Below are 13,809 nucleotides of genomic sequence, written 5' to 3' on the forward strand. Positions count from 1 at the left end.
ACCAAACCAGGAAGTTTTCATGCCTACAACCAGTGGTGGAAAGAGTACTGACAAATCATAGTCAAGTAAAAGTACTATTATTTACCTAAAAATGTAGAGCGAGTAGAGTTTAAGTATCTATAGTAAATATTACTTAAAGTATGAGTAAAAAGTAGCCCTTTTAAAAGTACTCAAGAGTAGCGAGTAGTGATCAAGTGGTGGAAAGAGTACTGAAAAATCGTACTTAAGTAAAAGTATTATTACTTGCCTAAAATGTAGTGCAAGTAAAGTAAAGGTATCTGTTGTAAATATTATTCAAAAGAAGGTAATGATTCGCACTCAATTGCTTCATACTGTTTTTATTTTTACTGTTTCTTACATTTTACGGGTGATAACAGACAAACAGACGTTTCGGCACAAAGCCTTCCTTTGTGCCGAAACATCTGTTTGTCTGTTATCATCCGTAAAATGTAAGAAAAAGTAAAAATAAAAACAGTATGAAGCAATTGAGTGTGAATCATTACCTTCTTTTGAATAATAGTAACGATCAGATTAACGCACCAAACCAAAGAAGTAACTAAAAAAGAACCGCAAGCGCGCAGGACAAACTTCAGTAAATCTGTTGTAAATATGACTCAAAGTATGAGTAGTCGTAGCCCTTTCGAAAGTACTCGTAGTGAGTATTACGCTGTGGAAAGCTGATGCGTTTACATGTTATTTGTGTATGTGTAAACGTAACATTCTGTAGTGCATTTAGTTATTGCCCAGCAGGCACACATCATAAGATGTTATTATTGGGTTAGATTTAGGTTGTGATGTCTGGTGGCTAAAATTCAATTTCTAGGCAGCGTCTAAGGACAACATTGTGTTGAAGTTCAATAATGACATCAAATGACGTTGAGATTTGGTTGATTTTATGGTTGTGTTGGAAAGTAATCAAAATCCATTGTCGAGCTAATATATTAAACCAACGTCATGTTGGTGTCAAATATTGATATTTATTCATAAGGAATAGCAACCAAAATCCAACGTCATATTGGTAACGTCCACACAACGTCAAGCTGTAACATTATTTGACGTTGATATTTGATTGGATTACGTTGGATGTTAAACATTGATAGGTCTGACGTCAAACCGGTTTGTATTTCCAAACAAAATGCAACGTCCCTATGACGTTGGGAACAATGTCAATCTGACGTCATTTTGACGTCTTGTGCCTGCTGGGTGTTTAAGACCATTTTGGTCATCATACAGTAAATATCTGTCATGCTTCTAAATCAGAGGTGGGCAAACTACGACCCGCTGAACATTTTCATCCGGCCCGCGAGGGAGTTTTTAAAATGCTGCTTCTGAGCAACGGGTAATGCCGAGTTCAGACTGCATGATTATCAAACTAGTCGTGTCACAGATGTTTTCACACTGCATGACTATCTGGGCTAGCATTTCGTCGCTGCTTTGTTTACACTGCAAGATGGATCGGCGACAGGGACTATCACATTGCATGAAGAATCGCCGACAACTTCGTCCAAACTACGTCTTACAGCCAAAAACACGTAGTATATCTTTAGTTATTTACTACATAATGAGAAAGAAGCCTTTAATGGGGTAGAACATGTACATGTTTGCTCACCTGGGTTTAAAGGGAATTAGCCATTTCTCCTCAACGTTGATAATAAACTAATTTCTTTCTGTATGAAACGTCAAACAGACACGGTCGCTCCTGAGTCCTGTCAAACCTCCACTAGTTTTCCCTCCATTTCGTGGGTTCAAAAAAAACGAAAAAGAGCGCTTTTAACTTTTCCCCCAGCCTCCCGCTGGCCTGCAGCAGGTATACACACACGCACACACAAGTGAAAGCTGCTCTCTCATTGGCTGTAGGCGATCGCTGATGTTATTTTAAAACCTCAAAACCTGTCGGCGAGCCAAAATCGGGGCTAAAATCACGCAGTCTGAACTAGGCATAAGTTTCAGAACATGTAATGATGCCATACAAGTGAACGCCATTTGATGGCAGTACTGCACGCGGTACAGTTAGTGCAACCAGAAGAATTAGAACACCTTCTTGGATATTAAACTGCACTCAACCGTTAATGACTGAAAATGAGTCGGGCAAAAATAAATTGACTCTGACTGTTGTGTGTTTAAAGAAGAATGGACAGCAAAAAAATTCTTCACCAATATCGGATAAAAAGCAGTAGAGTAATATGCCAAGAAAGTATTGCTGTTTTTAAAGACTACAACCTAAGCGGACAAGAAAAAAAGGAGCACGGTGCGCTTTTTTAATGTCATAGGCAACGACTGAATCAGCTTGGTGTTTTGGGAGAGTGTTGCTGTTGATATCAATGTACCTTTATTTTCAGGCTCATTGTCCACATTAACACACTCATAAAAACATGACTTGGAATAACAAAGACCAATATTCTTCTTTTGTTTTATCTCATAGTTTTATAATGTTTGATATGAGCATATTCAGCCTGATCTCACGAGAAAACGAAAGTATTTTACGTTTTGCCAGTTTAGTGGCTAATTCGTACAAATTCGTACGAGTTCCGTCGTACAAAATTGTATGATTTTAAAAAGGAGGCATGGCACCTAACCCCACCCCTAAACCCAACCGTCATTGGGGGATAAGCAAATCGTACTAAATTGTACGAATTAGCCACTAAATCAAAAAGTTACAAATTGCCGTGAGATTGTGTTGGCATATTAATACAAGCTCAAATGGGATTGTTGTGAATTTGACTCAAATTGTATAATAATTGCTGGTTAAATGTGTTAATTGTTGTCATTGAATATATTTTCCATGTATACACCCACTTTAAAAAGTTCCTTTATCAAAGATTTGTGGTTTTATCAAGTTGATTGATCTGTAAATTCTAAAAGCAGTGCAAATTAGATTATTGTAAATTTGACTGAATATCAGACAATATCTTTTCTATTCTCCACTGTAAAAATGATTGCATTATTATTGTTTTATAAGGGATTATTTTATTGTTGTATGATGATTAATAAATAAATATAAATAGCAGTGCAAATTCATTTGACTTGTAAATTTAACTCAATAATAACTATTTAATTTTTTTTTATTTATTTATGTAACATGTTCCATGCATACTTCCACTATAAATAAATGTTATTTTTTGAAGTATTTGACATGTGGCTCTTCACTTGGTATGCAAAACTTGATGTGGCCCTCGGGTCGAAAAAGTTTGCCAACCACTCTTCTAAACAGTCTCTGGGTCATCACGTGTGACAATTTTGGACATCTTCTTGGACACTTTTAATGCTTCCAAACAGTTTGCTGAAGCTATATATTACTTGAGGTAGTTCAGTATGATGTGATTTACTGTCTATGTGTGATTTGATGAGACAGGAATTAAAGGACTGGCATGCCCTGGAGGGAAATCCTCCTGCTGACACCAGGCAACAGTTGATTAAACTGGGCTTGGCTCAGTCGGAAGCACTGCTGAAAGCCTCCATCATCCAGGTATTGTTTCTCGAGGAGTTTATAAACTCACAGAACTGGGTGAACCTCTGAAAGGATCTTGTGGACTTAGACACGGCTCCAAATGAATCAACATAGTTTATCAGCCTTCATGAAGCACATAAACACAGCTGTTCTCTCAATAAAATCCATGTTAGCCATTTAGCAATGAAGCTACAGACACCGGCACACAGAAGCACCCCCCATGACGCAAATCCGCATCTATTGCGCAGTGAATATGACGCGAGAATGACGTGTGAATGAAGTGAGTAAATTCAATACGTTCACGCGTCTATTTACACGCAAATAGCACTGGTGTGAACACAGCATTACAATGTAGATTGTGTCAAAGCAGCTTAACAAAGTCCTAGTAAATTGTAATTCAGACGAATTGAAAATTTGTCAGTCTAGTTTGAAATTATTTGTTAATTTCAGTGTGGATTAATTTTCACTGCTGGAAGTCCAAACATTGAAGAGTCCCAATAAATTATTTCTATTTCTTTTTTTTTTTTGTTTAGCTTGAAGTTGCCTTTATTTTATTTTTTATAATATTTTATTAAGCAGAAACTTTAATGACAGTAAGTACAAGACATGGAAACTGAATAGTATAATCTGCTGGTTTTGAACATTGTAATAATAAAATGCAGTCATGTAAACAACTGAAACATTATCCTTAACCCAAACCAAAATGACCCCACAAAAAGAGTAAATAAAAATGAAATAAATTAAAATCTAAAAAGCATTTAAATCTAAAAAAAAGGCAAGGTTTCGACAAAAGAAATCACAGGGTTCCACATTTTATAAAATAAACTGACAGTGTCCCTAAAAGAGTGTTTAATTTTTTCTAAATTCAAAAAAGACATTAGGGCTGTTTCTCAATATGTGTTCTTCAGCGGTCTTGCGTCCTCGTGTAACGTCATCGTGAGCTCCAAAGTTTAGTTCCAATACTCAAGACAGCAAGAACAAAGGACGTATGAAACTTCCTGGATGTGTTCTTTATATTGAGCACGCACCGATGCAGACTTGAGCATCAAACTCGCGCTAGAACTCCCAGAAGTCATGGAGGTGGGAAGCGCAGCATTTTATTTAGATTTATTATAAAAGTTCAGAGATATCACTTATGATCATTTAATGAAACAGTGAATATAAACATCACCATGAACATGCTAATAAAGGAATAAACACATTAAGGGTGTTCGTTTGCTGAAATTCATATTAAAATCTGTTTATTTATATTTTGCAACGTATATTTAGAATGTTTTTATACATAGTATATTTTTTAAAAAAAGGGAAAAACAATAAATCGTTGTATGAATGCTGTATTGTGGAAAAAGTGTGAAGGTCACTTGACCATGAGGAAGAACGCAGCATCTCATTTCTCAAAGGACGCGTTCTCTGCCCTTGCGGTCTCCCAAGTTCGTTCTTCCGAGGACACCTGGCAAGACCGGTCTCCACAAAAACGCAAGTCCGTTCTCTGCGTTCTTAGAATGGATAAACAGCCTAGGTCTTTTAGCCAGGAAAGATTTGCAGGGACACATGGGGATTTCCAATTTAGCAATATTTGCCTACTGGCTAGCAATGAGGCGAAAGCAATAATATTAATATGGCACTTATTATATAAAGCGTTATTAGGAGGTAAATCAAAATTGCTATTATTGGGCAGGGTTTCACTGAAATATTAAGAGCCCTTGATAGTATGTCAAAGAAAGACAACCAAAATTAACTCAATTTATGGCAGGTGTTAAATGTGTGTATGTGTGTGGTCTATTTCATTCATTTTATTGTCGGCCACTTATCCAGCACTTTTTATGCAGCGGATGCCCTTCCAGCTGCAACCCATCTCTGGGAAACATCCACACACACTCATACACTATGGACAATTTAGCCTACCCAATTCTCCTGTACCACATGTCTTTGAACTGTGGGGGAAACCGGAGCACCCGGAGGAAACCCACGCGAACGCAGGGAGAACATGCAACCTCCACACAGAAACGCTAACTGACCGAGCCGAAGCTCGAACCAGCGACTTGCACCACTGCGTCGCCCTCAATTATTTACATTTCTTAAAATATTCTAGAATAATTTCAAAAAAGAATTTGCTTATTCAGAAAGAAATAAGTAAATGATTATGGCAATCTTGATGAACAAGTATTTTTGATACTGATTTTTGAAACATGATAATTATACATTTATTAAACTAAATTATTGTATCTTGAGTGAGCCAAATGCTCAGAGAAACAACTAAAATACACACTGTTGGTATCACGAGTTGAATTTCATATTGATATTAAGCTACTATTGACAAAATAATGATTTAAAAATTATAAAAAAAATATGTATAACAAAATTATTGCAGAAACATTATTAAAACATTATTGAGGGGCGACGTGGTGGCGCAGTAGGTAGAGCTGTTGCCTCACAGCCGCTATTCAGCTGGGTCAGTTGGCATGTTCGCGAGGGTTTCCTCTGGGTGATCTGGTTTCACTCACAGTCCAGACATTCAGTAGTGTATGTGTATGAATGGGAGTGTGTGAGTGTTTCCCAGTGATAGGTTCCAGCTGGAATGGCATCCGCTGCATAAAACTAGTGGCGGGCAAAGCTAGGCTTCATGAAACACGGAAACAGTCGAAGCAAATGTGTCGAAGCTTCGAAACGTTTCGAAACCCCACTCATTTTTATGTATTGCACTGAAACAGCACTTTGTAACTTTGGTCTTTAAATAATGTAGCGGAGCAGTTAAGGTGTCTGACTAGCGTCCGGGAATGGTGGGTTCGAATTCAGGCTCATACTGCTATTTTGAAATGCTTTAATACCAGTTAGTAATGCTTTGCTCTTGTATCGTTTTGTTTCAACATTGGTCTGATATCCAATAAACAATTTGTGAAAAATTATGTCTTGTTTTGGTCTTAAAACAGGGTTGTTGCTAGATCAGAAACTGTGGCCTGAAGTTATCAAGAATTATTTATATTATTCACAAAATTTCCCATTTATTGTATTTTATTAACGTCTGCCCAATCCCTAAACCAAACTATCACAGTACTGTAAAAATATTAATTATTGTTTTACAGTGTTACAAAAATGATGCTAAATTGATGGCGTAACAGCAGCTGTATCCTATTTAGGCTACACAAAACAGAAACATGATAAAAACACATAAAACCATGATTTCAGAGTATTTGTCGGGATTCGAACCCAAAAAGTCATTTGAAGCATAGTAACATAGTGCCGACGCACAGTCCACTAGGCCATATGAGATGTGATTTTCCAACCTTGGCAGCCAAATGGATGTTCGGCAGGTCTCGAAACGCTTCTAAGGTGATCAATGCTTTGAATCGCTTTAGTCACGTGACCAGGTGTTTCGAAACACTTTAGTCACGTGACTTAGGTGCTTCGGATGATGCTTCGGTGCAGTGTTTTGAAACTCTTGCGCTTCGGGATCTCGACACTGTGTTGAAACGTCAGCTTCACGTCAGCCATCCCTACATAAAACATGTGCTGGATAAGTTGGCGGTTCATTCCGCTGTAGCAACCCCAGATTAATAAAGGGACTAAGCCGAAAAGAAATTGAATGAATGATTAAAAACATTATTGACAATGAAATATTAAACCAATGAACCAGCTTGTACAGACATAGTACTGGGTTTTTGTGTATAATTTTTATTTCCATGTGGTGAGACTGAAGTCTTTTATATTCCTACTTTATTTTTAGAAAAGAGTTTAATAACTTGCTGGCGAACTATTGTTAAATTTAACCCATAAATAAGGGGGTTTAAAATGGGTGGTATGAGTAGGAATTCAAGTGCCATGAAATTGCGCACACTGTGTGGTACATTCTTGGAACCAAAACGACTGTACAACACATCAAACAACAACGCAACAGTTACATTGATCAGTGAAAGCAGATGCGGCACACACGTTTGCATAAATTTACGCCTGCCCTCCGTTGACTTCACACACTTTCTAATCAACTGAAAATACGAGCAATATATCAATACACCATGTCCAAAGTAGACCAGAATAACAGTGAGCCCAAACACATTATTTACAGTGTTCGAGAAACATGACAGCTTTGCCACTGCCCAAATCTCACAGTATAACTTTTCAATAGTGGAGCCACATAAAACGAGTCTAGATAATAATACAATTAGCAAAGACATGCAAAATAATGGAGCCAGCCAACAGAAAAGGATCCACTCAACAACCCTTTGACTGGTCATTATTGAATGATACTCCAGTGGTCTACATATTGCCACATATCTGTCATAAGCCATCACTGTTAGTGTTGAAACGTCACACAAGGCGTACGAGTAAATGACAAATGTCTGTATCATACATCCAGCATAAGAAATCACATGATCTTGGGCAAATAAATCATATAAGAATTTAGGGTAGAATCCAGCAGTGCCAAAAAGTGCATTAGCACACAAATTGCATATAAACACATACATTGGCTCGTGAAGCTTCTTATGTGAGATTATAGCGACTATAACAGTGACATTACAAAACACCATTAGTGGATAAAACAGTACAGTTAAAGAAAACAACACATATCTGTTCTCCATCGTTTCATCCAGACCAGAGAGGGTAAATACTGAGACACTGGATTCATTCTCCAGCGATAGCTGCGTCTGGAATAATAGATAGTTATTATTCGGTTGTTATTATTAATAATGATGTAGAATAAAATAAATACAATGTGTTTTCAAATCAGCTGCATTGTATTTATGGAAATGAACACATCCTCTAACAATGGCACTTGTTTTGTTAGAGGACACTTCAAATCTTACCATGTTTTCCACGGGCATTTTTCATGTAGTGCTTTGGAAGTTCAGTTTGCTTTGTTATATATGGACACTGGTCTCATGCTGATTGCCTTGACCACGAACATTAAAAACATTTTTAACAAGCTCTCTAAAGGCTACTTTCAACTTCACTGCTCGTCATCTGTCCCAACCAAGCGGCAACCTCCCGCTCTCCCTCAGGAAGCCAATACGGAAGTAACTGAAACTGCAGTTCATCGGAATTCCGCTAGTCCTGGCTCCATATGGAGCAAATTTCATTTGAGCCCACTGTTAGAATGGCCAACGTTACAGCAGAAAGGGTGTTTAAAGCCTGTAAAAAGAACAATTTTGGTTCATACAGCTAATATTACCTTTCACGACAACTGTGAGGGGGTGAATTTTTTTATAACTCGTCCGTTTCCTTTATATTAAGTCATATTAAGTTTGCATAATTAAGGGCGTGGCCACTTGAGTGACAGCTAGATCTCGCTGGTCGCCATCACTTCACCTCAGCTGACTCCAGCAGATTAGCCACTGAACTTTGCATATTCATCCTATTTTTGTGCTGTTTTATGTGGCTATACACAGTCAACTGCCTTTTGGACTTATTTTCTACAATTATCAGATGATATGGCATGCTGTGTGCACATAATTGTGCTCACAAACCATTCACGTGGCCTCTGTTTCCCATGTGAGTAAACTTTTATACTTATATACCATCTCTATAAATGTATTTGTTTTATATAAGATCATTTATCATTTACATTTATGTTTAGAGCTGTAATGCACTCCAGAATCTGACAGATTGATTAGCTGTAGGCTCTAGAACAGTCATCTTGTCATACATTGCTATGCTGAATCTCATCAATAGTCTTGCATTTACTAACACAGACTATATCTAAAGTGTTTGGAAGTAATTCGCGTTTTCCTCCTGTAGAAAAACGTCATAAGAACAATGTTTAGTAGCTCAGTGTGTTACAGCAGTGTTTTAAAAGACTAAACACTTTATTGATATAGTGTATAGCCAAGCACATGTGGTCAGAACACAAACAAGTCGCAGGTAATGAAGTATTAAGCATTCTTCCAAAATGCCAGCAAGTGTCCGTAGCTCCGCTCACTCTCCGCCTCTTTGCCCTTGTTTGGTATCCCGATGTGGGTGCGATGACGCGCGAACAAAATGAAGACGGTTGGCCGCGCCTACTTGTGGCGTCTTTTGCACAGCGCTCATTCAGTTAAGGCACAGCTAAACTATGTTTTGATTTGAATGTGCCTAATGTTGGAGCATATCTGATCATTTCTGGAAGCTGATTCCAGCAGCGAGGGGTGCAGTAGCTGAAGGCGGATTCACCCTGCTTTGACTGAACTCTTGGAATTTCTAATTTACTTGATCCTGAAGACCTGAGGGATCTGTAAGGTTTGTATTCAGTTTGTATATCTGTAATGTAATGAGGTCCTTGTCCATTGAGTGATTTATAGACAAGTAATAATACTTTTTAAAAAAAAAAATTCATTAGTCGTCTGTTATGTTGATACATCGGCACATACAAATACAGTCTTCAAGATAAGATCTAAACCATTTAAGGACCATGCCAGACAGCCCAACCCAGTTTTCCAGCCTATCCAGAAGTATGCTGTGATCGACAGTGTCAAATGCAGCACTGAGATCGAGCAGTACCAGCACTGTTAGTTTGCTTGAATCTGTATTTAGGCGTATATCATTGATTATCTTTATAAGAGCAGACTCTGTAATGTGATGTGTGTTTTTAAAATCTTTGAGTTTTTGTCTTTAAATTACACACTCTCGTGAGAAGTCAGGTACAATGTTGTTACAGGTATGTGTTAGTGCACGTGATTGGCTGTTTGGTACTCACTTTTGAGCTCATTATAGCTCGATTATGTTAAAGCTGCTGTGGGCCTATGTACATTTTTGACTCTTCATTCATTCATTCAGCTTAGTCCCTTTATTAATCAGGGGTCGCCACAGCGGAATGAACCGCCAACTTATCCAGCATATGTTTTATGCAGCGGATGCTCTTTCATCACTGAGAAACATCCATACACTCTCATTCAAACACACCACGTACAATTTATCTCACCCAATTGACCTATAGCACGTCACCCAGAGAAAACCCACACCAACACAGGGAGAACTTGCAAACTCCACACAGAAATACAAATATTGTAAATGCCTACATTAGCTTATTAGCTAACAGTATAGAGCTTGAGACTCTCATTGTCCATTGCGCTAATTCGTATTGGTGTGGTCAAAAAGGCAACCTGCTTGTGCGTCACGTTTGGAGAGGGGATGGATGAAAAAACATTCCAATATTTTACATTTGTACTACAATACCTAGTTCTGCCTTGATTTATCAATCTTACATGTAGTTTTAAAAACACACATTGCTGTTAAAACATAGATGCAGATTGTTTTTCAAAAGCATTTTATTAAAACATGAAATACACCAGAGCACTGGTTTATTTGATATGAACAAATTCACAAATATGAATATGAACAAATATGATCATACTTTATTTCATGCTCAAGAGCCATGCCTTAAAGGAGGGGTGTCCAAACTCGGTGATGGAGGGCCGGTGTCCTGCATAGTTTAGCTCCATTTTGCTTCAACACACCTGCCAGGAAGTTTCTATTATATCTAGTAATGGCTTAAATAGCTGGTTCAGGTGTGTTTGATTAGAGTTAAAGCTAAACTCTCCTGGGGTGCGTTTCCCAAACAATGACATAAAGCTGCGGTCACACTGGGCTTTTCTCCCCATAGACTTCCACTCATACGCAAGAAAATGCATCAGACCGGAAACGCAGCATCATGCGTCAAGTTTCGCAGGTTGCTGCGGTGCAAAGTTCCAACTTGATGAACTCTGACCTGCGAAATCGCATCATTGACTGTGTGAGACCAGTCGAGGATCAAAACATGACTTCTCTGGACAACAATTTAAAATATGGAGCAATCGCTCGCTTTTTAAAATATCTAATAAGCTTGTTTAATCCCGCCCCTTTAAGCATGATTCCCAGAATATGGCATGCTCAAACTCTAATGTGACCGCAGCTTAATTCGCGGATAATCATAGTACGATGCATCGTTTGCGAAAAGAACGATGTAGTGACAAGTGTTTCCCAAAACCTGTAGTCTCTCTGTTGCAGATCCATCATTTGAACCACGTAAGTTATAACGTAAAATGCTCATAATGGTGCTCTAAACGGGGTGGAGTTACAACTTCTTTAGAGAAGAACCAATGCAATCTCACAGCAATTTGTAACTTTTTGATTCAGTGGCTAATTCATATGAATTTGTACGATCTAATTCGTACAGTTTACTAAGATTTGCTCATCACCCAATGACGGTTAAGGGTGGGGTTGGGTGCCACACCTCCTTTTTAAAATCGTACATTTTCAAATGACTGAACTCAAATTAGCCACTAAACTGTCAAATTGTAAAATACTTATGTTTCCTTGTGAGATCAGGCTGGGAGAACCCCATTTTTATTTGTGCAAATTATATCGTTTTTGTATGCATACGCAAAAAAATCCAAAATTAGTTTTGGTAAAAACATGCACTCATTTTTTTTATTAATTGAAATATATGTAAATGGGTCATATAGGACCAAAGTTTCCTTTACAAATATTATTGAGAACATTACATATTCTATTCTAAAACATAAAATCAATTACAAAAGCTTACACGTATTCTAATATCATTTATAAATCATAAATAAATCAATAATGAAGCGATTTATTAAAAAATGAAATTTAATATTTATTTTTTATTAGAAAATGAAAAAAATCCTGCTTTAATAATAATATTAATAATAATGAGGATGATGATTATCAAGGAGGATATTGTGTATTTATTTTTTATTTTTTGAAAGGTCTACTTTTACAATTTGACACATGTAAACCACTGCAGAAATGTTCTAACCAACAGGCCCATGTCATATACAGTACAGATACTTAATAAATGACCTACTATAATTTCAAAGCATTAACATATGCTATGTTTTTTGCTCTCACAAGCTTTAGAGATGAACATAAATTCTGCTTTTAAATAATAGTCACCTATAACTTTCGTCATGAGCCACGGCTGTGTTTGAAATGACATCAATATTTTCAAAGTGCACTGCAAAGAGAGCACAATTGTAAACATGAAAATCGCTAAAACTGAACTGTAAAAATACTTTGAAAGCAAATTACACCAAAGAGAGATGACTTTTATGCTTTTAAAAAAAATCATTCCAAGTTTAAACGTTAGAATGTTTTAAAGGGCCATGAAACCCCTCATTTCAGCAGGGTGTTTTCACAACTCTACTTTGGAAAAAGTCTGAAAAGTGGGCGTGTCCAGCTCTGTTTAGGGGGGAGTGTCGGAGGAACTAAAGTGGGAGTGTCTATTTGGGCACGCTGAGTTTCAGAGTCAAAACACACACACACACACAAACACACACAGGGGAGAAAGGGACTGTGTTTACATGGACATCTGTAGTCGAATTATTTGCCAAATTATTAAATAGTGGACTTTAACTGCAGTTTGGCTCTTTCATTCAGGGAATTCATTCATGCCCCTCGCGACAAACGAGATATTTGATTCGAGAAACTGCTCTAAGCGTGTATTTTTTTATGCAATGTTTGATACCGCACGGCGAATGAGAGAAAAAAACAACCTCAGCATTTCCCGGAAACTTAGATGCACTCGGCAGGTAGCGTCAGAAAGCCGCGTGTGTTATCCCGGTCACAAAATGCGGTGAAAACCCTACACGAGGTTAAAGTTTGGTTGTAGTGCTAACATGTTTACATTCGGTGCAATAGTTTGTTCGATACGAACAAACTGAATAAACAAAGAGCACTGGACGCTCACTTACCAAATTTGTAGAGACAGGACAATCACCAGCAACTAGAGCCGCGTCTTTATTAAGAGGAGACTACAAGCGAATCCGGATCTCAGCGTTTGCAGATGAGAACAGCTCTCAGGTAAACAATGTGCCTCCTTAGACACGTAAGTTATTGTTGTCCCGCGTCGCGTACACTGTTAATCCACACGTGAGTCCAGCTGAGCTCAGAGAGAAAATGAAAACAAAACTTAACTGCAGCAAACTATAAAAGCAACACTTCACGCTTGTTTTGCCAACACAACGTGGCGTCTCTGTCGTCTAAACACTGTGACCGTAAAGAATATTAATGAAGTTGCACAATAAAGCGCGCTGATTGGTTTGAACCAAGCCATACTCATGCATTAATGCATCACACTGTAAGACATAATAAGACACACTCTAGCACAGACGTCCAGTCTGCACGCTGCAATACACGCTATTATCTTATAGCCGTGACGCAGCTTCAAAACTTCGTTTCAAACCGGAAGTACGAATTTGCTTGAAATAACGCAAAAACAGCCAATTTAAACTTTTTAGTGAAATATAGGTGTCCTAATAGTGTTTTTAGCAGTGTGTGACACATATACGACTGTCAACAGCTCAAAAAATGTGTTTTGGTGTTTTGTGACCCTTTAAAGGAATAGGGCATATTTAGAATAACTGGGATTAGACAGCCAGGAACTATGC

General features: G+C 37.8%; 3 protein-coding genes across 4 annotated transcripts in view; 1 reads left to right on the forward strand and 2 right to left on the reverse strand.

Moving 5' to 3' along the window:
* The window catches only part of brwd1 (bromodomain and WD repeat domain containing 1), a 1,114,832-nt gene that overhangs the window by 351,871 nt on the left and 749,152 nt on the right, over positions 1–13,809 (reverse strand). The gene's annotated exons all lie outside the window — the stretch shown is intronic.
* Positions 1–13,809, forward strand: part of mxf (myxovirus (influenza virus) resistance F) — a 250,491-nt gene that overhangs the window by 75,072 nt on the left and 161,610 nt on the right. The window lies entirely within an intron of this gene.
* Positions 3,986–8,268, reverse strand: or62c3 (odorant receptor, family 62, subfamily C, member 3). Its single transcript, XM_009291464.4, has 2 exons — positions 8,251–8,268; positions 3,986–8,091 (listed from the first exon to the last, which is right to left on the reverse strand). Exons 1-2 carry the CDS (start codon positions 8,266–8,268, stop codon positions 7,150–7,152), a joined length of 960 nt encoding a protein of 319 aa, XP_009289739.2. The 3' UTR covers positions 3,986–7,149.

The sequence above is a fragment of the Danio rerio genome, chromosome 15 (genome assembly GCF_049306965.1).
Source record: "Danio rerio strain Tuebingen ecotype United States chromosome 15, GRCz12tu, whole genome shotgun sequence".
Classification (NCBI taxonomy): Eukaryota; Metazoa; Chordata; class Actinopteri; order Cypriniformes; family Danionidae; genus Danio; species Danio rerio.